The sequence below is a fragment of the Astatotilapia calliptera genome, chromosome 8 (assembly GCF_964374335.1).
Source record: "Astatotilapia calliptera chromosome 8, fAstCal68.1, whole genome shotgun sequence".
In the NCBI taxonomy this organism is placed as follows: domain Eukaryota; kingdom Metazoa; phylum Chordata; class Actinopteri; order Cichliformes; family Cichlidae; genus Astatotilapia; species Astatotilapia calliptera.
In genome coordinates, this window is record NC_137429.1 from 10838509 (window position 1) to 10851516 (window position 13008).

At 41.1% G+C, this 13008-nt stretch overlaps 1 protein-coding gene and 1 long non-coding RNA gene across 2 annotated transcripts in view; both read left to right on the forward strand.

Annotated features, from left to right (window-relative positions):
• The first annotated feature begins 3502 nt into the window (after positions 1-3502).
• LOC145430385 (uncharacterized) lies at positions 3503-6810 on the forward strand. The gene is made up of 2 exons (XR_013910950.1): positions 3503-3642; positions 4489-6810. It is a non-coding gene; the product is annotated as an uncharacterized LOC145430385 (long non-coding RNA).
• A 5578-nt stretch (positions 6811-12388) lies between these two features.
• cpxm2 (carboxypeptidase X (M14 family), member 2) overlaps positions 12389-13008 on the forward strand; it is a 29084-nt gene continuing 28464 nt past the window's right edge. The window contains exon 1 of the mRNA XM_026178458.2: positions 12389-12860. Within this exon, the coding sequence (XP_026034243.1) occupies positions 12578-12860 (283 nt within the window). The 5' untranslated portion in view covers positions 12389-12577. The remainder of the gene's footprint in view (positions 12861-13008) is intronic.

Consider the following 13008-nt stretch of genomic DNA (forward strand, 5'->3'; position numbering starts at 1 on the left):
TTTATACAGAAGCACACCTACAAAGGAGCAAAATATTGCCAGAAAAATTCCCCCAAAAAACAATATTTCACGTCTTTAAAACAATGTTGCATGACTTCAATTACGAAAATATGAGACTGTGAAAATGAAATTCGAGTACAATCTATTCTCTACACCAGAGGGCAGACAAGACTTAACTATACCTAATTGTAACTTCGATTTTAGCAGGACGTTTAGTAAGTTACAGCAATTATTAACGCCATCATTAATGAGAATATTATTATTAAACATTGTGATGCTTTAAGAAAATGTGCCTCGATTTTGAATATGGGTTAAAAAAACAGAAAAATCATGCAGTAATTTTTCTTTCCTGACAATATTTATAGTTTTCCATCTTTTTTTTTTTTTTTTTGGCCTGTCCCGTTTGGCTCTTTTGCCATCAGAATTGTTGTCTAAAGGCAAAGAAAGATAACCAACGGATTTACTTTACCAAATTGACCATCCCAGCCTTGCCGTAATGGTCCATTTGATTCACCTTTTATTGTTTATTTTATTTTCACTTACTGAATACGGGACAGACTTGACTGGGGGAAAGAAGGGGAGAAAGAAAGAGGGAAAGAGAAACAGTTGAGAAGAGGGACGGGGGAGAAGGGCAAAAGACAAAAACCAACAGAATGAGCAGAAAAAAAAATGCATATATCAATCACCTGGATCACCTGCTGAGAAAGAAAAAAGAAAACAAGCAGAAGAGAACAAGAGTAATAGAATAAACAACATCACAATGATATATGGGAATATGACAGTAAATACTAAATATTAAACATTATTGTGCAGCACATAAGATCAACAGAACACAGTGTGCTTTGAGGTAGGAGCCAAAAAGGGTGTAGTTTGTGGGTGTGATCACCCGTGTGTACACCTGTGAGCATGGACGCGCTTGTTTTTTTTTTTTAAAAGGTTCCTTCATGTAATGATCTGCTAGAGGGCGTGGGGGGGGGCCACAGCCCCGTCCTCCAGGGCATGAAGCAGGTATGGAGGAGATCAAAACTCCAGACATCCAGAGGCCCCCAGAACACAAGAGACCAAGGAAGACCAACAGAGGGGCAGCCGCGCCACTGTCCCAGAAAGAGCTGAGGAGAGTCCCAGATGAGGGCTCACTCAGCAGCCGTGGAGCAGAAGCCAGGGGGAGTTGCAGTGACGCGCCCGTGAGCTCCGCTGGCAGCCAGCCGTGCCTGAGTGACCGAGCCCCAGGCCGAGAGGCCGGGGGCACCCCACCTCCGAAGTGGCCCGAGCGAGCCCCAGGCTCCAGGCCCCGATAAGCGGCCGCCAAGGAGTGAGCCGGTGTGTACCTGGACGCCCACCCCCAGACACAAAGAACCACCAACGCACCGATGTCTGAGGGAGTCCGCCACTGGCAGGGAGGGCCTGAGATGTCCCCAGAGAGGTGGCGTCTGACACCCAACCTGACATATAGACACAGACATACAGGCACACACATATACAAACATCCATTCCCACCCTCATGCTCTCATATGCACTTACTCCACACTCAACCAATGTGGAGACAGACATAAAGAGACGCTGTACACACGATCACACTCCCCAAGCGTACTCTACGAACCGGGTCTAGGTACCCTTGCCCCTGGAGGGGGGAACTGCACCCAGACCCAGGTGGTGTTACCCTTTTCCCTGCGGTGGGGGGAGGCAGACCGCCCCGACTCCGCAGCAGCAGGGAGGCCCCACACTCCAGACCGCAGTCGGACGGCCAACTCCTCCTCCTAGCCCCCCCGCTCCAGCAGGTCGCAGAGAATGGGGGTGAGAGAAGACTCCAAACCTCCCTCCACCCGCTCATTGTAGTGTTGATGCATGTGTGTTCTAAGGTGCATTTAAAACCCAGGAGGGCATGGAGCTACCTGCCAGAGAGCAGCAGGTAAACGCATAGTCCCTCCTGCTGGCCCTCAATGTCTACGTGTATTTAACATTGAGAGGTGGGCAACGACGCCAGGGGTGGGGTGTACACCCTGATGGTACTTTGGATTCCGTGGTAGTTTTCCATCTTAACTTCAAGACAACCTGACCCAAATAGCTATGAGAAACTTGAGCTTAACAGTTTAACGACATGAGATCTTCTACTTCTCGCTGCTGTTTTTCAAAAGGTAATGCAGCCCTTTCACTCTGCAATCCCGAAGTGCCAGCAATTTTGGCTACTTTATCCTCACTGAAATCAAGACAATCTGAATGGAAAAATAGTGACTCCAAGTCATTTGCATACTGTGTTTAGAGTTGGATGTGTATATGACTGGCTGAAGGAGTTTGGCTTTAGTGAGAGCCTCCAACCAATTTCAGTTGTCTTTGAATTCACAAATATTATCAAAGTATCTTTCATCCTAATCTGGAATACAGATTACAGTGACTGAGAAGAAACTGAAGAAGAGACTTTCTGAAATGCACACTTAGATCACACTATTTCAATTTTCTTAATGAATAACCAAACATTGAACAGATTGGCATTTAGGTTCTGATCTCAACACTTCCCACAGGTATATACTAAAACTAGCACTGCAGAAGCTGGAGAATGAGGAATTTAAACTTTAGCTCAGGGGAACTTTGAAATTTAGCCCACAGATGAATCCTGCTGATGTAGGTGGAGTTTATGAAATGCTGCAGTGTGCAGCAGAAGAGCTGGACAGAGCAAGCATAGCAGGGCAAAGGGCAACAAAGACTATAAGGGAAATACAGTGCACTAATGTGCATGTGGGTTGTGGTCATAAGTTACGACCCGGGCATGTAACAGTATGTAGACTACAGTATGAAACATACACTTATCATGGGCATGAAAGGCAATTTTGGGCTTTTATTGATTTTTTTTATTGATGTTCTTTTTCCAGGGTGCAATAATTCTTCTTTAATAACTTTAGAAAACAAGAATTGGGTGCACAAGGTTGAATTTAATTTGGATGTTTTGGATGACAATAATAATAATAATAATAATAATAATAATAATAATAATAATAATAATAATATCAGCATCAGATGTAGATATTATAACATCTAGAAAATATATTATCAGCATAATTATCAGCACATAAACACTGAGGGTTGGAAGGAATCCAGCTAAATATAGAGTATCAAGTAGCATTGGTCTAAGTTGGATTTTTGAGCTATTATTTGCCTGATTCTTAGATGACATAAGCATCAGGTGAAATATTCTAGCACAAGCTGTCATATTTCCATTCCTAGAGTCAACACATATTACTGTCCTTTAGTGTTGTGAGCCAAAAACAAAAAAACACAAGACAGCAGGAAATATGCAGCAAAATGAAACAACACAAAACATACTCAAACAAACCAATAACATAAATATTATAGTGCACAAATAGGAGACCAAAACATAGAAAGTTAACTAAAATAAGTGTAATAATTCATAAATGACTGCAATATTAATCCCAGAATTACGTCATGCAAGAGGTTCAGCAACACCGGCCTGCAAGTGCTAGCGGCTACTAACAAAACTCCAAGCTAAGCCACCAAGAAACTCATAACACGTATTACAAATAAATATTAGCAAATAAACTTACATGCGTGAAGACGTGATTCCCCACAGCTCCTTCAGGAAAGGTGGTCACTAAAATCCCAGGAAGGAAAAAGAAAATCAGATTCCAGGTTGGTGAAATGTTGCAAACAGTTAGCTAGTAGCATCAAAGGCTCTATAATTGTTTCTTCTCCATACTGTCCGGATGCAACATTATTAGCTTTCAGTTGTATGCAGGGTGGTTTAATTATGAAATAGTGTCATAAATCATAAAGTAGTTTACTTAGAATATGATGGAACAATATCAGTAAAAAAAATTACTATAGAAATATGCAGTAGGTAGATATACGCTAACTCACTTTGTTAGGTACACCTGTTTAACCTCTTATGGCAGATACATGGACGTAGTCAGGATGACCTGCTGAAATTAAAACCGAGCATCATAATGGGGAAGAAAGGTGATTCAAGTGACTTTGAGCATGGCATGGTCGTTATTGCTAATCTGGGATTTTCCCACACAGTCAATGAAATGGTCAGAAAAGGAGAAATATCCATTGGCCAGTAATTCTCAGGGTGATAATTCCTTGTTAATGTCAAAGCTCAGAGGAACAACTGAGCCAAGGTATTCAGAAAACCATCTGTGAACGTATGTAATGTCAAAACTTGAATGTGATTGGTGACAACAGCAGAAGACCATACCAGGTGTGTCAAGCTTCTGCTGTAGATGTGTTACTCAACTTCTCTGCTAGGGTGGCGTCTGGACACCTGTGCCTTCCTGGAGCCTCACTCTCCTTCTACTCACCTGATGCTGGTTCTGGCTAATTGCCCCTGACACCATTTAAGGCCTCAGTGGAGTGTTGGTCCTTGCTGGATTGTTGTGCTATTTTCAGTTAGTGTAGCCCAGCTCTCTATGATATTTTTCCTTGTGCTCCCTGGTTCTGCGGCTAATTGTTGGTTCTCCATCTCCTCCTGCACAGACCTACCTGGACCCCAGCCTGCCTTCCCTGGAAACCCTTTGGTTGAGCAAGAGCGTGAGTGAGGAAAGGTATGGACATCTGGACTGAGTGTGTGTTTTTCACAAGCGGATTGAAGAGGACTGTGAGCGTGACTGTTCCCCAACCCTGGACCTACACCTGGAATCCCTGGACCCCTTTTCTCCCTCTCACTGTACATATGTAATTATTCCACCCACTGCTGTAAATAAACCTTGTTCTGTCTGAACAGTTCTAAGTCCTGCACTTGAGTCCAGCCTAGTCACCATGACAGGGTGCCACTTCTGTTAGCTAAGAACAGGAAACTGAGGCTACAGTTTGCATGGGTTGACCAAAATTGGACCCCATAGAAGATTGGAAGATTGGTCTAATGAGTCTCAAGTTCTGCTGTGACATTGGGATTATGAGCAGTGTACCCATCAGGTTGAATATGAATTGACTGTACTCAAATGACCTCTACAGTCACCAGATCTCAATCTAACAGAGCAACTTTTGCATAATGGATGTGTAGCCTACAAATTTGCAGAAACTTCTCATGTCAATATGGACCAAAATCTCTGAGGAATGTTTCCAGCACCTTGTTGAGTCTATGAATCCTGGTACTAGAAAGGTGTAACAAATAAAACAGATATCCTCATGTCCTGTGAGTGAATATATAGCTCTGGTATAGTAGTAGCATCAAAATACGATTTTTCAATTTTATGATGAGACCTGTTGTCAAAAAACATGTGAATGAGACAAGTTGCTACACTTTTTTTTTTTTAATGCTTTTTGTCTTTTACTATAAATGCGTCCACTCTCTTATTTTCAGTCAGTCTGCACACATGTTAGATCCCCACTGCCACTTTGTGTTAGAAGCAAAGGTTTGTGTATAAATCAGTGGGCTGGTGTCTAAGTTTTACAGACAGGCTAGGAAGGTTGGAAGATAATGAGAAGTTAAAACATTCTTTTATATGATTTGTTGACTAAAAGGAAAACATGAAAAAAGAGGAGTTGGGGGTGTATGCCAGCAGCATGACGATGCAGACATCGTGTTTCAGGTCACATTTATGATATTCACTACAGGACCTTAGATGTGTTTGGGAGACCTTTTCTCCCCAGGTCCATTTCTTCTCTGTCAGTTTGGATAAGCTTCGAAGCAGGGCTTTAGCAGCGAGGGCTCCCTGTTTTACACCATCGTTTTTTCGTTTCTTCTCATCAAATATCTCTTAACTCTTTTGCTGTCCTCCAAGTTGTCTGCTGTCCTTCTCAGCTCTCTTTAGTCTTCTGTCAAATTAAACTGTCCCGGATCTTCCGGGATTCTTAATGCTATAGTGGTCCTTTAAGTTAATGTTAGACCTTCAGACTTTTGACCAACTGGGTATAAAATTATATTAGGAACCTTACTGCTGCTATTCTTGCTCATAACCATCCTTCATACCCTGAAATGAGCTGAGAAAAAAAAGAAAAAGTATATTCTTTTGAATCGCAGTTCTGTGTGTCTCTATTGTCTGTAAGAGAGAGTGCCACAGAGAGTTTCTTGTGACAACAAGAAAGAAAGACTGGATAAACAAGTTTATGCAACAAACATTTGCAATCCATCATGCTAATTAAGTGCTCTGATAGCCTGCCAGTTGTATCTGAAGAGGCTGTGTGAGGCCCAGTTATGCCCACTGACGTTAGAGAGACTGAGGAACGCAATCTTTAAAATAAAACCATTGCCTCAGTTAGGTAAAATATAGCAATATTAATCAGTTAACTTTTTTAATAGTATACACAAGAATGCAAAAGTAAGCTGATAATATTAAACAGAACAGTCCTGTGAGATCTGTTCAGCTTTCTGATTTTGTTGGAAGGGCTGAAAACATCTGCTTGTGATATACAGTGCTATGCAGTTTTATCTGTTTTGGACACACATAGAAATAGAAATGGTCCTTGGCAGAGATTGTTATTACTGATTGGCCTGGTTATGTTTTTTTCTCCACATAGTCTAAACTAAGCTAAGACACGATGGCACTGTTAGAAAGCCGTTTCTCCACAAATAAGGGAAGCCAATGCCTTTCATGCTTGTTTACCTCCTTGTCCTTATATGGTTCTGTTTAGTGTTGACAAGTCTCCATATGGCATATTTGTCACTTCAGCTATTTTTAATCAGGGCAAATTCTTAGAAGTGGAGAATGTGTTAAACCAGATGTTACTTCTTTGCTTCTTCTGAGCCTCTTGTGCCCTTGAAATTGTGTCATTGTTCAACAAGGTTCACTGGATCTATGGTCGTTGCTCTGCATTAGCTTTCACATCAGACTCTAGCCAAGCATCTGAGAACAGCACAGAATTCTAATGTGGTTACATCTGTGTCTGGGCGGATCCTCGTCTTGAAGCAAAACTGACACATGTCCTTAGAGGTGCCCACTCTTGAACAGTGCTTTAGTATCAGTTCACTGGATGCAGCTGCAATATTAAACCAGTTTGTTTCAGTCATTCATTCATTCAAAAAACTCTCTCTTTATATCACTGACATTAGATGTGAACATCTGGCCTTATTTTGGTCACATCCAGCTGGAATCTGCCCCAGTCATAGCCAGGGCAGATTTAGACAAAGAATTAGAAACACAGGTGTTCAGGAAGGGAATCTTTTCTGGGAGGAAACTGAGGGCGGCTGTGCTGAAACACATCAGCACAGCAACAGGCTCCAGGCCACTGTGTTATAAAACTGACATTGTTGAAGAACAGCTTGAGGTCTGAGTATGTGATAAATAGATAAAAATGCTTTACAGGTCCCCAGTGGGGCGACATTCTGAGCTTAACAAACCAAAAACAGAAATAAATTTCACGTAATTGCAGAAATAAAATAAATGTAATAGTTTCTACAGTAACCACGCAGTGCTGTTGTATGAAAACACAGTCAATGCGAAAGTAGAAAACCAAAAGACTGGTTTGTACCCAGTGTGAAAGACAGATGTCCAAGTATATTTAGCTGGCCTGAATAAACCAGACACTACACACAGTGACAAACCACTATTCACTTCCAGTTTAAACATTTGCTTTGAGGATTTAGAAGAAGTAACTTTAACAGATTTTTTTAATTGAGGTCAGTAATATTTAGCCCTGAAAGTATTGTAGTTAGTTAACCATGGTAGAAATAAGCTATAAACAATGTATAATTGCATATAATACTAATATTATATTATGAATTATGAGTATTCACTTTTCTTTGCACCAACTAACTGCTAATTTTAAGAAATGGGGTGTATTTTTACGGGTAGAATTAACTGCTGACAGCTTCTAGAAATAATCCAGATGAAAAAGCAATCAAAGCAATGTTCAAAGTTGTTGAAATGCTGTGTATAGAAACTGCAGGACGTTTCATGCTCCAGTCCAGACGGGGCAGTTCTCCTTTAGCAATATTCTCATTATAAAGATTAGGAAAAGATGCCACTATGCTGCACTAAATATAATTTGATTTAATATATAAATAAAAACAAAACTGAAAGAAATGAATCATTTGAATGTCATCACATCAGTCCATCCATCCATTTTCTTAATCACCTCATCATAAACAAACATATAATACATTGTGGAGTTATTTTTTAAAGAAAGGCAGATATGAAATGGTAAAGTGAGATCCGAGGAACCCACATATATAATTCCCTATATGCCCATATATTGGCAGTACAAACAATACCAGTAAGAAACTTTGTTTTAAATAGCTCTGTGTAGCATTATTATGAATTTGACCTTCAGATCAAACTATTGACCTTAAAAAAGGGGTCAGAGGTCAAATGTGACATGACATTTTAACTCTTTCGATTAGTTTACAATATACACTACTCTTGTAAGAAGCATAGTTTCTAAGTTATAAGGCTTTCCGTCAATTTTCAACCAGTAAATCATTAAGGTGACCTTAGTTGAGGGCCTTGGTGGATGTAAGTCAAATTTTAGTGGATTATTAACATGATCCCACTCTATACCCCAACAAAGATGTAACAGAATTCAATAAAAACCTTTGGTGCTACCTTGTTTTCAAACAGACAGTGTGACACACATGCAGACACGCATACAAATGGTACCAAAAACATAACCTCCTTGGTGGAGGTAATTAGGAAATTGCTTACCGAGGTCACAAATCAGTTGAGAAGTAGGTTCATTTTGTCACTGACTTATCTTTGCAACCACATAAGTCATCTTCTACATGCCATTAAAATATTAAGATAATTCTAAAGTATTTCTATACTGTCTTTATATCCAGAGGCTAAAGCCATCTGTTCAAATCAAATAAAAGTGAAAAATAGAGAGGAGTGTTATTTCATTTCATTCATTCATTATAGCATTACACAACAGCAAAGAAATCTCACCATCTTTTGTGATCCCACTACCTAAAGCAAGATTAAGCATTGGATCTATTGGCTATAATCAGACCAGTAAAAATTTGCTGGCATCTTGAGTGGTGAAACAAGCTGAGTTCCATGAAGGACACCATGAAAACATAAGCTGACACAGACCTCCAGTCTCAAAACAGACTGCTCTGCATGTGTGCTGGTCGAGCAAATTGACCATTGCCACATTTCTCACAGTTTCCATGGACACAGAAGAAATATTGCTAAGACCCAGCACTGGGCTGTTACCTTCTTGTCACACTATGCTGTGATGAGAGATGTTCACCACTTAATTTCGCCAGTTTTAGTGATACAGACACAGTTTTTTAAACTTTTTTATGTGGCAGACATTCCTTTTTTTATGGATTGTTAAATATGATCATTCTAATATGCATTCCAAGCCTTAAGTGTGTCAAAGCTCTACTGCACTTATCGTATTCCTGCGTCATTTGGGTTAATATAGCACCGCTTTTACATTCAAACTCTGACAGCACCAGCCTCATCCTTGTGTGGAACACATTTACCTTTCAGTGATTTAGCTTTCAGCTTTAGCTTGCCGCTTGTCAGACGTAGTGCCAAGATTTGAGAGTCGTTCCTAATGAAATGTACATACTTTAAAGCAGTAAATCCCAAGGTTGCAACATGCCCTGTTTTGGATCTATAAATGTGTCATATCACATTTTGTTTTACATGTAAATAAATAAATAGGTCAAGGTGGGTTTGTCCCGCTCAGGCAGGATAAACTCTTTGGATGTGAATTTAGTAGAAATATAGGGCACAAGCCAGTGTGGCACATCCAAGGTTGTTTTTGATGGATGATCACTGAAGGTGTTTGCATGCATACATTTCAGCCTCTTTGTGTGAGACTTTAAAACATTAATGAGGTTCTCTCCTTGCATGAAAAGCAAAGCACTCTCCATTTTAAGCACTCATTACAATTACCACTGTCCACCAAACTTGGCCTTACCATGCCCTACTGTACCATTGGATTCACAGTCTCAAGTCAGTGTCCCCTTTTTCATCAGTTACATAGTGACAAAGCAGCAGCAGGGAGAAATTTGCCATTGAGTTTCTAACCTGTCACTCTAGGCACTGACGCCCAGTTAATGAGAATTCAGCCAGGGGATTTTCTCCCTGTGAGAGATTATGGAGAGAGGCAGAGGCCATCACTCCTACCTTGGGTGTTCTTCACTGAGAAAGACAGCTATTGTCACAACATTCCTGCCTCAAGCTGCTCTATACTTCACAGCCTGATAAGCAGCTGTTTGATAAGCCGGCACCAGATCAGGTATATTAAACTCTGACGTCGAGTTTAGGAAATCATTTCATGCTTTAATAAATGTTAACCAAGATTAAATAGCGTCTACGCTCTAATATATCCGTTCTGTAGGTCACATTTCTACTAACAAATGAAGTGGAAGATTACATAAGGGTTGTTGGGCCTTTTTGCTATCCGCATTTCATTTTGAAAGCTGCACAGCAACAACAGCGAAAACTAATTTTCAAAGCAAACAACAGGAGCTTGAAAATAAAACACAAAGACAAGTGGAGTAGTACCTAGATAATTCTGCAGACTCCAAACACCTTCATTTTAGTCCACATACACACACTCTCTTCTCATAATATTAAATTATTATTACTTAATCAAACCTCATCCTAAAAGCTGCCATTTCCCCCAAAATGTTTCTAATGCTTCTTATATGAAACTTTGCAAGGTGAACCTGTTGAAACTGCCAAAATGATCTGTCCACTGATGTCACAAATATTATAATGCACTGACGCCTGTGGTAAATATTTGAAGAGCGTGTTTTGTGCACCATGTTAAAATAAAAAGAAAGATGTGCCTGAGAATAAAGATAAAGAGTCAGCTGATGTGCAGAGGGATAAAGGGGGTTGTTTAATTCTTGCGTGCCTATTTTGCGTTTAGTAAAACAAAATATAGCTTCCTTTTAGTTAGATTCAGTTACAAAAAAATAACTGGGCAACACAACTTGTTGAGAATCAAAGCTGAAATCCTAGAGGCTGTTTCAAAGAAGCGATCTGTCATGTTACCAGCTTTTAATACAAGACATTCTTGTCTGCAGAGGCATCACAGCCACGGTGCGGTCCTGCATTTGAGAAACTCACTGACAGTTGTGGTTGCTTTAGCAGAAAGGGCTGACATTTGTCTCAAAGCCTGTTCAGTAAAGTTTTATAGTCCTTTTTGGATGCCTTCTTCTCATCCCTCCTTCCTTTCCTCCCATACGGCTCAGGATGGGTGTAGTCTAGATGAGAAGTGGGCGAGCAGTGAATGGCTGCCTAGCTGGCGAAGGATTATGCCAGCTGAACAGAGTCTTCCAGCCCTGAGCTGTCCACCCACTCCAGATCCTGTTCTTCTGTGATTAGCCTGCAGCCTCTGCCCACTTTAGCCTCCGTTCAGAGGCTGTCTCAGTCTCAGGTGTGAGTGATTTCCAGGCAACCTTTGCAGTTTTCTGTCCATCTACATGAGTTATGTGTAATGAACCAGCACATTTAAATTGGGCAGCATTCAGGCAGGCCACCAGGCTTGTTAAGGGATTATTATATCTGCCTTAGTTTGTCTTGCCTCAGCTTGATGAAATGTCAGAAGCTGTAGCTATTAGTTGTGCGAATGCTTGGTGGAATCCCCGCTCCTTATGACTACATCTTTTAAGCCCAAGGCTAGACATTTCTTTTCTTAGCATTAACACAAAAAGCACACACTCAAGAGAAAACCTTTCTCTCTATCTCTTTTTCCCCTCTAATTTTACCTAAAGAAAACTCTCTTCAGCGGACAAATTATGGTTTAATAAAGAATCTGCCAGTTTGACTCTCGCTTTAGGCTTTGTTATCATCTTGTTATGAAAGTGAGGCTCCATCAGCTGCTGCAGTTATGGCTGTATGAAAGCGAGGGAGAGAGAGGGGAAGAAAAAAAAAGAGGAAAAGCTTCATGATGTGATAAGCAGTGACACACAGGGCAGCGCTCCATCCCTGTGTTGGAACATGCCTGAATGCTCCACAGAGACTGTGTTTTGTTAATTTCCACTGCTTGTTAACGTGCAGACTACTGAAGAGTCCACACATGTCTTGGCTGAAGCAAAGGATGTATAATGGTCGCTGATTAAATACACTTTTACTATCGGATGCACACACATTTGTAACCGACTCGTCAAACTAAAAAAAGGTGGATCACGGTGCCTGTTTGCTTGGTGATACATGTGTTGTGCCAATTTAGACCTCATGTGGGCACAAGAAGGATACTTAGTGCTGCTTTTCCTTTGAAGATCCAGAATTGAAAACTGTTTAAGGGTTGCTTAGGTCTCCCAGTTGCTTCCCCTGCACATGATAGAGTAAACTTTTCTCTGATCAGAGAAGGTAGGAGGAGATGAATATGACAGCTGATCCCAAATGTGTCAGTTTCTGTCTCTACCATGCCTCGTGGCATCCTAAACAGAACTGTATTGTCTGTCTTCCTGCCTCTTCCCTTTCTGCTTCCTCATCTCCTGCTCTCTGTTTCTCCCTCCCTCGCTGCATTTTTCTCAGGCAGAGGCGTCCATGGACCCTCTGGCTCCCAGCTTTCGTCAGTGACTAGGAGTGCTTTGAAAACTTTGTGAACTCTTCCTGTTGGAGTGGGAAGGGAGAGAAAGGCAAGCAGTTGATGGCAGCAGCAGCAGGCTCCTCTGGAGACAGCATCAGGACTCTCAACTGGAGGTAATCCCCAGAAAATGATAAGAAAACACCTCAGGCTCTTAACCCCCCTGGCCCTGCTGGGACTCCTTGTGGGGTTGGCAGACCTTAGCCACGGCTCTGTCGGTGAGGATGAGGATTACTACATGCAGGGGCTGCTGATAAGAGAACAATACAACCAGGTCCAGGTGTTGGAGAAGCAAAATTCCTTTATACCCGATGGTGAGGAAGACCCAAAGGAGCATTCTGCCAAGAAGACTGCCAAGGCGAAGTCAGACAGCAGTAAGAAGACAGATAAAACCCCAGCAGATGCAAAAACGGGTAAAAACACTGCTGTGACTTAGAGAGCAACTTAAGCAACTTTTAAAGAAAAACAATATCAGTGAGTTTTTATCAGTTTTTTGTGTATTGCTGTACATTTTCTTTTAGAAATCCTCTACAAAAGCATGATCATTAGCAATCAATGAGC